The sequence below is a fragment of the Akebia trifoliata genome, chromosome 14, assembly GCF_017979445.1.
Source record: "Akebia trifoliata isolate Shusen 1 chromosome 14, ASM1797944v1, whole genome shotgun sequence".
Lineage (NCBI taxonomy): Eukaryota > Viridiplantae > Streptophyta > Magnoliopsida > Ranunculales > Lardizabalaceae > Akebia > Akebia trifoliata.
Genome location: NC_141388.1, coordinates 34,013,877 through 34,029,866, shown reverse-complemented (window position 1 = coordinate 34,029,866; position 15,990 = coordinate 34,013,877). Strand labels below are relative to the sequence as shown.

At 35.7% G+C, this 15,990-nt stretch overlaps 1 protein-coding gene across 2 annotated transcripts; it reads right to left on the bottom strand.

Annotated features, from left to right (window-relative positions):
- Positions 1-7,465: 7,465 nt before the first annotated feature.
- LOC147386899 (6,7-dimethyl-8-ribityllumazine synthase) lies at positions 7,466-14,701 on the bottom strand. 2 transcript variants are annotated; one of them, XM_086422819.1, is made up of 4 exons: positions 14,297-14,701; positions 14,151-14,204; positions 8,959-9,134; positions 7,466-7,811 (listed from the first exon to the last, which is right to left on the bottom strand). In XM_086422819.1, exons 1-4 carry the CDS (start codon positions 14,592-14,594, stop codon positions 7,617-7,619), a joined length of 723 nt encoding a protein of 240 aa, XP_086278945.1. In that variant the 5' UTR covers positions 14,595-14,701; the 3' UTR covers positions 7,466-7,616. The 2 variants fall into 2 exon arrangements, with proteins under 2 accessions (XP_086278945.1, XP_086278944.1); XM_086422818.1 differs by having other exon boundaries at positions 14,151-14,216; positions 14,297-14,698.
- Between the last annotated feature and the right edge of the window lie 1,289 nt (positions 14,702-15,990).

Genomic DNA, 15,990 nt, shown 5'->3' with positions numbered 1-15,990 from the left:
CTTATATTTAATACTAAATATAACGATAACCAACATATTTAAAATTATTTTTAAAGTTTATTTCTCCAACCCTCCATAATTTTTTTGAAATTTTAAATTACACCTATGCATTTTTATTGATTAAATGCTCATTTTCTTTTTTCTTTTTTCTTTTTTTCTTTATTTTAATTGGTAAGCTTATTGTTACTTTTTAATAAGTTCGGTAACTTAGTGCTGACGGGATTTGAACCCAGGTCTCTGGTATCATCACCAAAGGATTTTATCAACTAAACTAGCTGGCACCTGCAAGTTCCCTTTATCTTTACTTTCTAATAGATTAATGGCCTAAATACCTGTAGACACCCAAATTTGAAACCCCCCCGGAAAGAATACAAAAACAAAAACAAAATTCTAGCAAAATCCGTCAATGGGCCTAGAAAGCCAAATCCCTGAAAATCAACATTTTGATAAAATCAAAGGTCCTAAGACCCTTTAAAAGTTCTATGGACCCACAATAAGGTCTTCTAGGCCCACCACCTATTCAACCCATTATCATTCTAACCCTAACCTAATAAACTCCAACCCAACCCTAAGCCTAATGGATTTAACAATTACCTAATCCTAAGCCCAACATACAAAAGCTCATTCTAATCAAACCTACTTAAGCTCAAATTAAATTACGTCCTTATTTATACCCATATCCATGATCATAACTAATCAAAATTCATGCAACCCTTGATCATCAAGGGGGACATTTGTCATCACCACAGCCCACCTCCCAAAATCATTCTACCTAACCTTATCATCACCCCTAAAAGCTACACAACTCACACCTCATGTCATAACTTAATCCCATCACATTCTCTTCAAAACACTCCATAAGTCATCTCCATACCCTCATTCCCCAATTTTTTTAATCAACTCACCTAACCCACTCACCACATACCATAGGACACATGTCACTATCTCCTCCACCCTCCTAATGTCATTTTTTACCAATTTTCATGGTGACTAAGGTCGAACCAATAAAAGGAAAAATAAAAAATGTCATCGTTCCATCTCCATAGGAGATCCTTACAGAGTAATAGGATATTATAGGACCATTATTGCAACTAGAGGGGGGGGGGGTTCCACTTTGAGAAGTTTAAAAAGAATTTTTTGTAGCCTTCTCTTAATTGAGGGCAGGTTTATTATATATAAAAATAATTTTATGAGTAGGTTTTCACTGTGAAAACCTAAAGTTTATTTTGGGGGCCCTCCCTGAAAGTGGGGCCTTAGGCGATTACCTAAATGTCCTTATGTTTTAGTTGGCCCTATTTAAATTGCAGAGACAATGATATGAGAAACAATTGTATAGCCAGAGAGAATCACAACAAATAAAGTAAGGATTTAGAGATTTTTGCCATCATAATAGTCTTTTAGAGAGGCTTTCCTAAGCTAAAAGCTTTAGCCTTAATTATGAGATACATATCTTAAATACCCCTTTATATTTTAAAATATCTTGAAAGAAATGTATTATGAAACTTGTGGAAAAAAAAAATCTTATGGATACAAAACAATCACATTTTCTATAAGAAATCATTTTCCCTCCCATTTTCCATCGAGAAAATCTAAAGTTTTTTTGGGGCCTTCCCTCAAAGTGCGTAAAGTAGCCGATTGGTTAAATGGCCTTATGGTTGAGCCGGTCCTATTTAAATTCTAGAGACAAAGAATATGAGAGAGAATCGTATAGATAGAGAGAATCGCAACCAATAAAATAAGGATTTACGGATTTTGGCCATCATATTAGTCGTTCAGAAAGGCTTTCCCAAGCTAAAAGCTAAACCCTTAATTATGTTATCCATATCTTAAACACCCCTTATATTTTAAAATATCTGGAAAAACAATGTACTATGAAACATGTGCAAAAAAAAAAAAAATGTCCTATGAATGCCAAACAATCCCATTTTCCACAAGCAATCATACAGACTCATATGTTCCAAATGCTAGCACCACAATGTCAATTTTTACAATTTTCATGGAAATCAGGGTCGAACCAATAAAAGAAGAAAAATGGTATTTCATCGCTCCATCTCTAAAGCAGATCAAGACAGATTGATAGGACGTTATAGGTCCATTATTGCAACTAAGGGGGTGGAATTTCCACTGGGAAAACTTTAAGGGTATGTTTGATTGCACATGGAAAATAGGGAGGAAAATCAATTTCCATGGAAAATGATATTTTTCAAGTGTTTGATTGCACATGGAAATGGAAATTCATTTTCCACCTTAATCAAAAAGTCCACCAAAACATGGATTTCACTTTCCCACCCATATTTTCCATCTCCAATTTTCACACTCATATATTCTTCTTCACCACCACCACCATTACACTAACATCGCCATCGTCACCATCACCGTCGTCGTCGCCGTCGCCACCATCTCCGACCACTTTTCCTCTTTCTCTCTCTCTCTCTTCTTCTCCTTCTCCATCCCTCAACTTCGCCACCACCACCACCATGTTCTCTGCTCATCTTCTTCCTCACTTACCTCCGTCGTCGTCGTCATCGCCACCACCACCACCGTCGCCACCGCCACTATCGCCTCCGCCACCGCCACCGCCACTTATCTTCTTCCTCTCCCCCTTCTCTCATCTTTCTTTCTCCTCCTCCTCTCATTTTTTTTTCTCATTTAATTTTCCCATGATTTTATCCAAGTAAAATCAAACAATAGAATATGATTTTCCAACCCTACCTATTTTCCATCACAATTTTTCCATGGATTTCAAATTCCATGGAAAGTCACTTTCCATGCAATCAAACATATAAAAAGAAATTTTTGGAGTATTTTCTTAATTAAGAGCAAGGGTTTATTATATAAAAATAATAATTACATGGGTAGGATTTCATCATGAGAGGGGGGGGGGGTGTCTTCCCCACTTTGAGGCCTTAGGCGATTGCCTAAATGGCCTTATGGTTGGGCCGGTCCTGTTTAAATTGTAGAGACAAAGAATATGCTAGAGAATCATATAACCAGAGAAATTGCAACCAATAAAATAAGGATTTAGCGATTTTGGCCAACAGATAAGTCTTTTGGAAAGGCTTTCCTAAGTTAAAAGCTCAAAACCCAACCCTTAATTTTGTGATACATTTCTTAAACACCCCTTATATTTGAAAAATCTGGAATACATGTATTATGAAACATGTGAAAAAAAAAAGTCCTATAAATACAAAACACTCTCATTTAGTAAGAGAAATCATTTTCCCTCCTATTTTCCATGAGAAATCATACACACTCTTCTGATGCAAATGTTAGCACCACAATATAAATTTTTGCCAATTTTCTTGGTGATCAGGGCCGAACCAATAAAAAAAAAGGTGTTTCATCACTCCATCTCCATAGTAGATCATTACAAAGTGATAGGATGTTATAGGACCATTATTGCAACAAGGGGGTGGAATTTCCACTGTGAGATTCGGGTATGTTTGATTGCATGGAAAGTGACCTTCCATGGAATTTGAAATCCATGAAAAAATAGTGATGTAAAATAGGTAGGGTTGGAAAATCAAATTCCATTGTTTGATTTTACTTGGATAAAATCATGGGAAAATTATATGAGGAAAAAGAAGAATAAGAAGAAGGAGAAAGAAGATGAGAGGAGGGGGAGAGGAAGAAGAAGATGAGAAGGAAGAGGGAGGGGGGAGGATGTGGTGGCGGTGGCGACGGAGGTAAGTGAGGAAGAAGATGATGAAGAAGAAAAGGGAAGAATGTGGTGGTGGTGGCAATAGTGACGATGGTGGTGGTTAAGGTAAGTGAGGAAGATGAGGGGAGAACATGGTGGTAGTGGCGACGACAGAGAAGGTGAGGGATGAAGAGAGCGAGAGAGAGAGAGAGAGAGAGAGAGGTGGTCGAAGATGATGACGACGACAACGACGATGTTAGTGTGATGGTGCTGATAGGGAATAAGAAGATATGAGTAGGAAATAATTGGGGATGAAAAATATGGGTGGATTTTTCTTTCCAACCTATATGGGTGGGAAAGTGAAATCCATGTTTTAGTGGACATTTTGATTAGGGTGGAAAATGAATTTTCATTCCATGTGCAATCAAACACTTGAAAAATGTCATTTTCCATGGAAATTGATTTTCCACCATATTTTCCATGTGCAATCAAACATGTCCTTAAAAAAGAAAATTTTTTGGAGCCTTCTCTTAATTGGGCACAAGGGTTTATTATATAAAAAATAACTTTATGGGTAGGGCTTCACTGTGAAAACCTAAAGTTTTTTTTTGGGGGGCCTTCCCAGAAAAGTGGGGCCCTAGGCTATTGCCTAAATGTCCTTATGTTTGAGTCGGTCCTATTAATTACATAGACAAAGAATATGAGAGAGAATCGTATAGCCAAAGAGAATTGCAACTAATGAAATAAGGAGTTAGGGATTTTTTCCATCATATTAGTTTTTTAGAGAGACTTTCCTAAGCAAAAAACTTAACCCTTAATTATGTGATACATATTTGAACACCCCTTATATTTTAAAATATCTGGAAAAAAAATTTTGTTTTGAAATATGTTAAAAAAAATGGGAAAATTACTTAAAGGACCCTCGCGGAGGGTCTTCTTTCTAAATAGTTCTTAAGTTTTCAGTGGTTGCTTGGCATGACATTTAATAAATTTTTTCTTTCTAAATGGTCCATGGAGTCTTCCACATTTCTCACGATTGAATATCCTATCGTTCGAACTCATCATGTTCATTCAAAAATTAAAATTTTGACACTTCAATCAAGTTTCGGAGACTTCATTCTGTTAGAAAGGATTTAAGAAAGAAGAAGAAGTCATTTTCTAGGGGTTTTTTCAAGTATTTTGAAGATTTATATAAAAAATTAGGATTTTTTCATTTTTTTTTCTTAGTTTTTGGATTAAAATCAATCAATAATGGTACTTTTTGGTTGAATTCATTTAAACAAGTCGTTGCTCAAGTTTTAAGTAGTTATTTCCATGCATTTTAGTTGAAAAAACTTGAAATTTGAAAATGGGTAGGTTTTACCAGTGTCGAGTTCACCACTTTTTATTTAAAGAAACGATGAACTCTACAGTAGTTAATAAAGTGTCGAGTTCAACAATAAATAAAAAGTGGTGAACTTGATAGTAAATAGTGGTGAATTCGACAGTAAAAAATGTGAACTCAACACTAAATAAATAAGCGTCGAAATCCCCCCTCCCCACCAAAAAAAAAAAGGTCCTATGAATGACAAACAATCACATTTTCTAAGAGAAATCATTTTCCCTCCCATTTTCCACGAGCAATTATATAGACTCTAATGTTCCAAATGCCAGTACCACAATATCAATTTTTGCCAATTTTCATGGTGATTAGGGTTAAACAAAGAAAAGAAAAAAAATATCGTTTCATCGCTCCATCTCCATGGCAAATAATGACAGAGTGATAGGATGTTATAAGACCATTATTGCAACTAAGGGGTGGAAGTTCCACCGTGAGAACTTAAAAAAAAATATAATTTGGAGCCTTCTTTTAATTATGGGTAAGGGTTTATTAAATAATAATAAAAAAATTGAGTAAGATTTCACCATGAAAATCATAATTTTTTTTTGTGTGTGTGTGTGGTGGGGGGGTTGATTGAGTCGACTTTGTTTAAATTGTAGTGACAAAGAATGTGAGAGAGAATTGTATAACTTGGGAGAATCTCAACCAATAAAATAAGGATTTAGGGATTTTGATCATCATATTAATCTTTTAAAGAGGCTTTCTTAAGCCAAAAGCTTAACCCTTAATTATGTGATACACTTAAACACCCCCTATATTTTATAATATCTAGAAAAATATGTATCATAAAACCTGTGCAAATTTTTTTTTTCCTATGAATGCCAAACAATCACATTTTCAAAAAGAAATCCTTTTCCCTCCCATTTTTCACGAGCTATCATACACTCTTATGTTCCAAATGCCAACACTACATTGTCAGATTTTTTCCAATTTTCATGGTGATCAGGGTTGAATCAATTAAAGAAAAAAAAAATGTTTTTTCATTACTCCATCTCCATAGCAGATCGTGAGAGAGTAATAGGATGTTATAGGACCATTATTGCAATCATGGCTGGCAATGACTTGAAAAATAACCGATGTCCGAACCGATCCGATCAGAAAAAGCATGAAAAATTGAATTCGGATCAAAACCTAAGATCTGATACAATTTCGGATAGGATTTGGATGTTCCCCAATCCAATCCTAACACATTTAATAATTTTTTTATTATTATTCTTAATTTGATATAAATACATATAGATAAAACCTTTGTCTTTTTTGTTTCGCTTTATATTTGTAGTTGAAAAGTGGATGGTTTTTTAATTTTATATGATTTTCTATTTTTCAAATGTTTTGAACATTGACATTTGAAAATAAGGCATGTGTTCGGTTCAAATCGGTGCGTGTTTAAAAAAATTTGATGGTTATTGGAGTGGTATTGATCTATTACTTAACTGATCCGTTGCCAGCCCTAATTGCAACACCCTTAATTTCAAACTGATAGCATAGCTCCTTGACCTCGATCTACTCTAATAAACTAACGAAGAACAACTTAAATGTGCGCATCTTACACCTATAGCCAAAAGCCCTTGATTTTTTTCTTCCTCAATTCAATCATTTTAACCTCCTGGGTAATTTTTTTTCCCTCTTACTCATGAACTTAAAGAGTCCATCTACTTCAACATCCAAACCTCAAGAACAAGATTGACCTTTTGGGGAAATAGTAAATGACAAGGATTTTGGGTAGAAAAATCTAGGGTTAAAGTGAGGTTGACGATAATGAATCAAAGATGAAGTTCAATAGAGAAAAAATAATTTATAAGGTTGAAGAACTTAAAAATGACAGATTGCAAAAAAATCAAGGTATTTTGATTGACCGTTAGGAGATGAGGGCATTTAAGTCATTTTGCATTAATCAGTAATGTTGAAGATGAGGGTTGTCTCCAAATCACTTTAAAATAATCAAGAAAGAAAAAAAAATTCAAGTTTTTTATGTAAACCGAGGCATCCAAGCCTCTAAAAGCACCCAACAAAACCTCGGGCCTTGCATAGTCGTCCCCTTCCCTGCACATGCCAAGTAATTTTTGGGACAAATCCCTGAGAGTGGCCTTTAAGGTAGGATTCAAACTCAAGACCTCCACTTCATGAGATGTGATCTTGGCCATCTCGCCAACTGTTAAATGTTAATTCAAGCCGTCTTTGCTGAAAATAAAAGAGACAAATAATGGATGAATCATTCCTACAATCCCTTAAGGTTGCAAGTCCTAAGAGACTTTTTGCCCACAAAAAAATCAATTCGAGATTTCACAAAAATCGGAATGACCAATTGCATGAATCATAACAAGGGTAGTTTTGTAAATTGGGGATGAGCTCTATACAAGCGGGCTCAAGGGATTTGTTGATCTGGGATTCTGTGAAGTCTCGGATTGACTTTCTTGGAGCAAAATATTTTTTTGCAAGCCATCTGCACGAAACTGTGTTACAATTCAAAAGTGGGTACAAATGATAGCTTTGGAGCAACAGTATAAGTTTTTACTCGTAATGTATCTATGTACAGCTGACAAACGATATACATACAAAAGGGGTGGAGTTGGGATACAAGGAATCTTGGATGATTCAAATGGAAGCACCAGACCTGAGGACTTTCTCAAGCTTCCCAGCTTTGATGTAATCGTTCTCTCCAAGAGGCCCAGCAGGAAAGGGCGTGATCTCCAAAACCAAGTGTGGAGTTGGGAGCTCATCAAACAGAGCTCTCACATTGTTACAGCAAACACTTTCTCCATGAGCACTCTCCCTCCTAATCTGACATCCCTGTTTTAGACCATTTCACAAAATTCTAATTAATAACCATATGATTAGGTTCCATTTTAAGTTGTCAAGCTTTACTAAAAACAAAATAAAAGGGTACTTTTGCGGTAATCCCCCTGTTGTAAAACCAATGTAACCCACCTCATCTTCAATCGCTTGCCAAAAACCCTTAATTTTTCTTCGTGAAACCCATTGTCCCCAACCACCCCAAAAGCATTATCTTATTCTTGGGGTTTGAAGGTTGACGTGTTGAAGCTTGAGGTTGAAGACGATGAATTTTTGGGGAAAATTAAGTATATATAAGAAGAGGTTGAAAATGAGGGCATTTTTTATTTTATTTTTATAAGTAATTTTTTTATTGAAACAAGGACAAGTAGTCCTTGTCTCCTTGATGAAAGTTACAAAGCAAAGACACACAGGGAAGGAAAAAGAAACAAAGCGCCTACTCCCTAATTACATTTTCCCATCCAAACAAGAAGTCCTAAAAAAGTAACCCTAAACTCCTTGAACTGCTTTACACCAATAAAACAACAAACCAATAATGAGGGCAATTTGGTGATTTTCTGTTGGTCATGGAAGACTGAAGTCAAGGAGGGCACAAGTCAACAGTTGGAAAACCTGGGGTATCTCTAATTTTCACTAAGACCCATATGGCTACCTCAAAAAAATTCCATCAAATTGTCATCTTCTTCAAATTTGAAGATGGAGGTCCCCTCCAAACCACTTTGAACTCCAACCAGCCCTTTCTTTAAATCACTATTAGTTCTTTAAGACTATTCATTTGCTTGAAAAAAATGAAATTAGTTGGAGATAAAAATAGTATTTAAAACATGTTCCATGAAAAGAGAAGGTCAAAAATGACATTTATGGCAAAAAAAAGGGACAAAATAGGTATTAAAAAAAGGTGAATGGTGATTTAGAGAAACCCTTCAAAATTTCTCTCCCCTCTATCTTTGAAGGTGTGAATAGTGATATAGAGGGGATAACTTCAAAAATGAAGACCGGTTGGAGTTAGGAGGTCTCCATATCTATATTTAAAGTTTTGAAGACCAGTTGGAGTTGCTCTAAAGAACATTTGGAAGTGCACAATATAGAAAGCAAACCAAATAAATTTACAATTGAAGAAAAAAATGATATTAAAGTAAATTACCTTATGGGAAGTGACATCTATGAAGTGATCATCATCAGATAGTAAGGATGCAATGGCTTTAAGAAGTCGTCGGCCTTCAGATTTGGAGGGTACTCTGTAACTCCTCTTGAGCGTCCCCTTTGTTGTCGGATGCCATTTGCTCACCAGTTTCCTTTTGTCGGTTGCTTCTTTCTCCTCTAATAAAAGAAAACCACGACATGAATTGAATTCCATCTCTTTTCTCCTTTTTGGGAGCTGTGAATTAACATTATTTTCTTGGAAATACAACTCAGCTTCCATTAGCTGAAGTCGCACATTGGCCCCATTGTCGAACACAAAAGATTTGCTGATCTAGCAACATTAATCTAATTAATAACTTCCATATTGATTTAGGTTAGAGGGCAAGAATACTTGTCTTTAGTAAATGTGGTAACCTATTGCATGTAAACAATTTTATACTGGCCTAATCAAAAGTTTCTAAGGAATAGTGCACTATATCCTCTTATGACGAGGAAAAACTCAATGTCCTATACATAGAACTGAGTTTAAACCATGGAAAAAATGGGATCTGAGGATGCCATGGGCCTCAGCTGACTTTTAAGTGATGCCCATTGGACAATATGACAAAGGTACTGGGATCTGTTGACCAAATATTTCTATCTGACATTGCAACTACCATTTGATCACAAAACAAATTCGTCGTCAGGCACCTCGATTTTCTCCTGGACTCTCAGAGATGGAGAATGGTATCCCTATATCCCAAGTACATTTTGCTATTTTAGCTGTTAAACAAATCATGTGGAGACATCTGGCAGAACTAAATATTAAAAAATTAAGATACAGCTGGAAAAAATGGAAAGGATGCCACCAGGTGTCTATTTTAACATCGAAAGAGCAAAAAGTTAGAACAATAAATTCCCGTACCAGTGTCGGTATCCATCCAGGTTCAAACTTCTTATCTTATTCTAGTTCTACCACACAAGTCGTCTCCTATTATAACAAATAATACCCCATCTCCATCATACCAACTGGTGGCCATGAGTTTCAACTTCCATGTCTATATTGCCTATAACACCTCATTGTCAGAAAATGGCCAATGATGACATCTCACAAGACCATACTCAGAAGGTGCAACTCTTCAAGATTATACAGTGTGAGCACACGTATGTTCTATTTTGAGTCACTTTGGCATGACTGATGAAGAAATCAACAATGATGTCAAGATTCAAGAACGCCCTTCATGCTTATAGTTGGTGAAGCCTTAAGTATTAGTACAACATTCCTCATGGTTGGAAGAGCAAGTGGGAAGGCAAGTGAGATTCTTGAATATGCACATGGGAGGACACGTGACGAATCGAACACGCATGCAGTCCATGGAAGAGAAGAAGAGGATAGATAGATATGTTTCCCCTTCCTGTAACCCGTATCCTATACTACGAAGGGACTCCTTTTCATGTAATACCCTTGGCATGCATGAGAACAAACTATGAATGTACAAATAAATAACATAGTAGTCTTGGCTTGCAAACATAACAAGACCTACTGGTAAAGAAGAGAGGACACTCTTGTAAGCTCTTAGCCTATACAAGCATAAACAGTGAGAAAAAAAATAACCAAAACAACATTGCATTGCTGGGGCATAATAAGTCTTGTCCGAAAGATAAAATGTTCATGTAATACTCTTAAGGCTGCGTGAGTACAAAATGTGAGCAACAAAATAAATACCAAAATAAAAGCATTCAGAGATGCTCAAGGTCCCATGGGAACTGAAGCTGATGACTCAAGACATGTAATACTCATGGTCTGCATGAGTATCAAATGTGAACAATATTATAAACAAATAAACATGACCTAATCACCTGGACATACGAAGCAAGGAGGAAGTAAGGTGAAAAAAGGCATGAGAGAGTTTCTTTGGACCTTTTGCTGAGTGGAGGGAAAAAATGGTCCAATAATTGAAAGAATTCCGTCCTTTGCAGCTTAGACAAGCCCCTGATGTCCAGCAACAGGGAGGAATATTTGCCATCTGGCCAACCACAAAATATGTTCATTCTCTCATGTGGAGGTGTGTTGTGGTTGTGGTTGTCCTTCATATCTAAGAATATGCGGATATAGGAGCATGAATGTAAGTAGAAGGTGGTAGCATAGAGGGAGTGCTTCCAATTTGAAGGAAAGGTAGGTATGTGTTTTAAATGAAGTTAAAGGCTCTTGGGGAAAAGTATCTGAACCAGGATGTTTTTGGGAGAGTTGGTCATGAAGTCTATCTTAAACAAATTGTTGTAACAAACATGGGAAATGAGGGTGCAATTGTTTCTAATTAGGACATCATGGGGATAGACCTTAAAGAGGAATACCAATGTTTGCTAAAGATGGAGGAGATCAATTGGAAAAGAAGATAATAAGATTGTTGAAGGAAACTAATACCAGATTCTTTTTTCTTCTTTTTATAAGTAAAGATATGACTGGCCCAGGGTACAAAGACTAAGCAGCCAACAACAAAGTACACTACCTCTCAACAAGAAAATCCTTGAACAATAAAGTACAGTAATTTACCCCGAAGAAATAAAATTGCTAAGATTGAAATGATTAAGTCTTGAATAAACTGTTCCTTTCCTTCAAAAGTACGATAATTTCTTTCCTTCCAAAGACCCCAACATATGGCAAAAGGAAAAAGATCCAAAGAATACACTTAGCTTCTTGAAGGGACTATCCCAAGCCAACCAAGAATCGAAAAGAGGGTGCATGGAGAAAGGAAAGAAACCCCTCAGTACAAACAAGGACAAGAAATGCGACCAAATCTGTTGTGCCACCGAGCAATGGACAAGAATATGACCCGATGATTCCCCATCCACCATACATATAAAAGAATCCGCCGACCAAATTCTTTCCTATAATTGGTAATACCCATAAAGATGCAATAACATTTCTTAACTTATTGTCAATGGGTACCATTGGATGAGGGTGAGAGAACTAGGGAGGAGATGGCGGTATTTTGGTGCAACCTACCTTCAGAACAAATAAAAGAGTGACGGCGCCAAAAGAATTGCTCTCTTCTCAAAATAAGAACTTCATTCTTAAGAGCCCAATCCAAAGATTACAGTTTATACACACTGAAGCTATCCAGATATGAAGATGAGGCATCTAGTGGTCATCAAATATTAATAGGATTATGAGCATGAATGAGGTGGGCCACTGCAAACAAATAGTCCCTAAGAAGAGATACCATGTGTACAAGTGTGGCAATTAAAAGATCATCATCCTCAAAGAAAGGGTTATCTCAATGGGTCTCTTTAACACCCTGTGTGAAGGTTGTCTTTCTTCTCATACACTAATGCATTACACATCTGATCCTATCTCACCTTGCCAAGTTTGTTGTGGTTCCCCCTTTTCCCTTTTGTGTGACGTTTGAGTTGCAACACCAATATCTCGACAATCGAAGTTCTCACAATAGCTTTATATTTTTTCATTTATATTGTTATCATCCCCTTCGGATTGAACTTGCAATGAGACCTTTTGTATTATTTTTTGGAGATATAGTTGAATAGAAGTGTTCTCTAGGATCATTGTCCCTTGTGTTTCTAATTGTTTGATTAGTGGAAATCGAGTTTATACATCGACATTCCTTGACTTGGAATATTGTGATCTGTTTTCGCAACTTTGATCCGAATTTGAAGCTACCAATCCCCCTTGGTTACTTGATAATGCACATTTCGTTACAAATTCTCCTTTTATTATTAGCGCATTATCAAGTTCTTGCACATAAAAATTTCAAAAATGCACATAGACATGTGTGGTTTCCACTCAATATCTCATCCTACGCTCATATACATATCTCGAGGCATATTTGTACGCTTTCATACATATCATCATGTCCTATACAGAACAATTGTAGAGAGACACCTCTCTATATGTATGTTTTGTGTGTAGGATCACCATAAAATCTTGAGCTCCATTGAATCATCAATGTCCTAACACCACTTTCATGTAGTTTCCTTGCATTCAAAGCATATTGCAAACTTCATCGATGTTCTCTTTCGCTTCTTACCTCTGTTATTTTATAGATAAAGAAAGGGAATAAGGAAAAGTACAAAAGAAAGGGAAGGTCAAAATGACCAACCCAAGAAAAACAAAGACCTACAGCTCCGAAATATTACAAATACTATCCCAACAGACTACGAAGTCCTCAAAGAACACCCCTTTAAACTCTTCGTACATCTTGCACCAAAAATAGAGAATCCTTAGAGCAGATAAAACTAATTCTCAGTCTGTTTGAGTCCACCCTTCAAACACTCTAGCATTTCTTGCTTTCTAAATAATCCACGAAACCGCAAAAGGGGCTAAACTCCAAATCAAACTTTTTGTATTACGGAAGCTCATCCCCAATTGAAGCCACTCCTTGGTATCTTGTATCTTGTATGTTGTATATCACCCCAATTGAAGTCACTCTTCCACTTGTAGGAAACCTTAGTATCTTGTATATATTATCACCCCAATCCTAGTGGACCTTGGGTACTCCCAAGTTTTGAACATACTTCAACTTCACCCTACTTACACTCATTCACCCTGTTACATTAGATATCAATGTCTAGGAAATAGGTTTGTGTTGCATCCATGATTATGACATTTTGACGATAGAATCTTCCGCTACCATTTAGATTGTGCACAATGAAGTTGCAAGAAATATTCTAGATCTGACCCACCAGGTGGCACCTCCGATGATAAAATCTTCGAAAACAAAACTTACCACAGGCATTACAAGAACTTGATCGATGAATTGAATTGCATCACACTTGATCGAGTTACTCGTCATCCTCTTTCAACACTACATTATGTGGAAGAATGCAAACCGATGACCACAAGTTGTTGCTTCCATATTTGTACAATTTGCATCAGGTCATTTTCATACTTTTTTTCAGTTCCAAAAGTTCGATTAAGACAGTTTCATTAGGTTGTGCTATAATGTTTACACAACATATGAACAAATCTCACAATGGCTGTACTAAAGAGGGGTAAATAACTCAACTACCCAAAACCTCCAAAAAAATTCCTTAATTTACTATTCAGTTACAAAATTTAGTAAAATTTCAGGAGAAAACATCTAGGTTCTTCTCATAATTAAGGGAAACCAATATAATTCCATAAACCCATCAAATAACACATAATCAAGAAAACCAAAATGATATTTTAATTTTTTTTGTTGAGGGATCATAAACCTGATCTGCCTTGTAAGCTTTCAACCCATTTAAAGAACCCCAAATCATCAGTCCCTGTTTGCAAATCTGTAATAAATAAATAAATAAATAAATACCCATTCAAATTTCCCCTCATGAAATCACAAGGAGTCAAAAAATATTCACACCTGAGACCAATGGGTTAGCTTGAGATCCAGCAAGACCAGTCTTCAAGAGAGCATAATAGATGCAAAGCCTACCAACCCACAACACAGGACTCTCAATCAATGAAGCATGTAAGGAAGTAAATGTAATTTTTCCAGTTCTGAAAGTAGTAGTAGTGGTAGTAATGAAAGATCTTCTCACTAGTCTTTCAATAGAAGGAAAAAGAGTTTTGGGTAAAAGAGGATGATTTGGATCTCTAACTTTGATTTGGGTTGCTTGTAAAGGTGATGCAAAAGAGGTGTGAAACATTGAGAGTGTCATCTTCTTCTTGAACAAGAGAGAGAGAGAGAGAGAAAAGCTACATTGATTTTGCTGATAAAAACTATGGGATTTCTGATAAAATAATTGCAGTGAAAGCAACTATGAAGAACTGGATAAGGGATGATATATGGGTGTCCACTCTGAATCAGGTTGGACCCAATGTCGGATCTAATCTGATCCAGTTATATGGGTCGGGTTTTTCTTCAAATAAGATCTTGGATAGATAGCTTTTTAGAGATTTTTCCCAAAACGTTATCAACTTTTACAAAAATTCCATTACTCATTTTAATTCCCAAAACATGTTTTTTTGAGTGAGTTCGTTGGTAAGTATTCTAATTTAAAGTGATGATCTCGTCATTAAAAAATAAGTATATTTGTCTTTAAATTTATCAACGAGATCGTCACTATTAAATCAAAGATATTTGTTCTTTAAATTTACCAATGAGATCGTCACTTTAAATTAGAATACCTACCACTCAAAAAAAATGTTTTGAAAATTAAAATGAACAATGTATTAGAATCGGAATTTTTGCAAAAGTTGTGCACATTTGGGGGAATTCTCTATAAAAATTAATTTAATTCCATAAGGAATGGTATGTTAGTAAAAATTGGTGTGCCAATAGAATCACATATTTTTAAAAAAAATGGAAGTAAACCAATGAATATAGATTAACTAAAGATATAGTTAATGATAGAATTAAATGATGAAATAGGAGTCACGTTGCCTTGACCCTAGTAATTGGATAAGATGAAGATAATGGTCATAAGTATCGAGCTTTGATCTGATAATTCGATCCAATCTAACTATTATCAGATCGACCTCAATTAGATCTACTTTGGTCTTTCAGTACAAACCCATTTGATCAGGGAGATATTATGAGAGAAACACCAATCCGATCAAAGTGATTGTAATCTTCCAATCAAATTAATTCCTTAAGAGTTCGAAAACATGTGTCATGAGATTATTGGCTGATTAAAGACATCCTAAAACCTTAAACCTAAATCATAAATTTTATATTCATCTAACATGTGAAGATACTAAACCATTCTTTGGATTTAATTGATGGTTACATTATGATTTATCGATAAGGGTCTGAATGATTAGAAATTTTTAATTTTAATTTTTTGATGAACAAGTGAGTTAGTGGTTAGTATTTTGTATATGAAAGTGGGTTTTGAACCTAGGTCGTGGTATCAACACTCAATACCTGTTAATCAACAAAAGTTTAACATGAAAATAATTTCTCGGAAAATGCAATTCATTTTGTGTTTGATTGGATTTTTTTTTTTATATAGAAAATCCATTTTGTCATACAAAAATTTCTTGCCTAGGTGGGAAAGTATTTGCCAACCTAGCCTTCTAAGCAAATATTTTTTTATCAAGTGGGGCAGATTC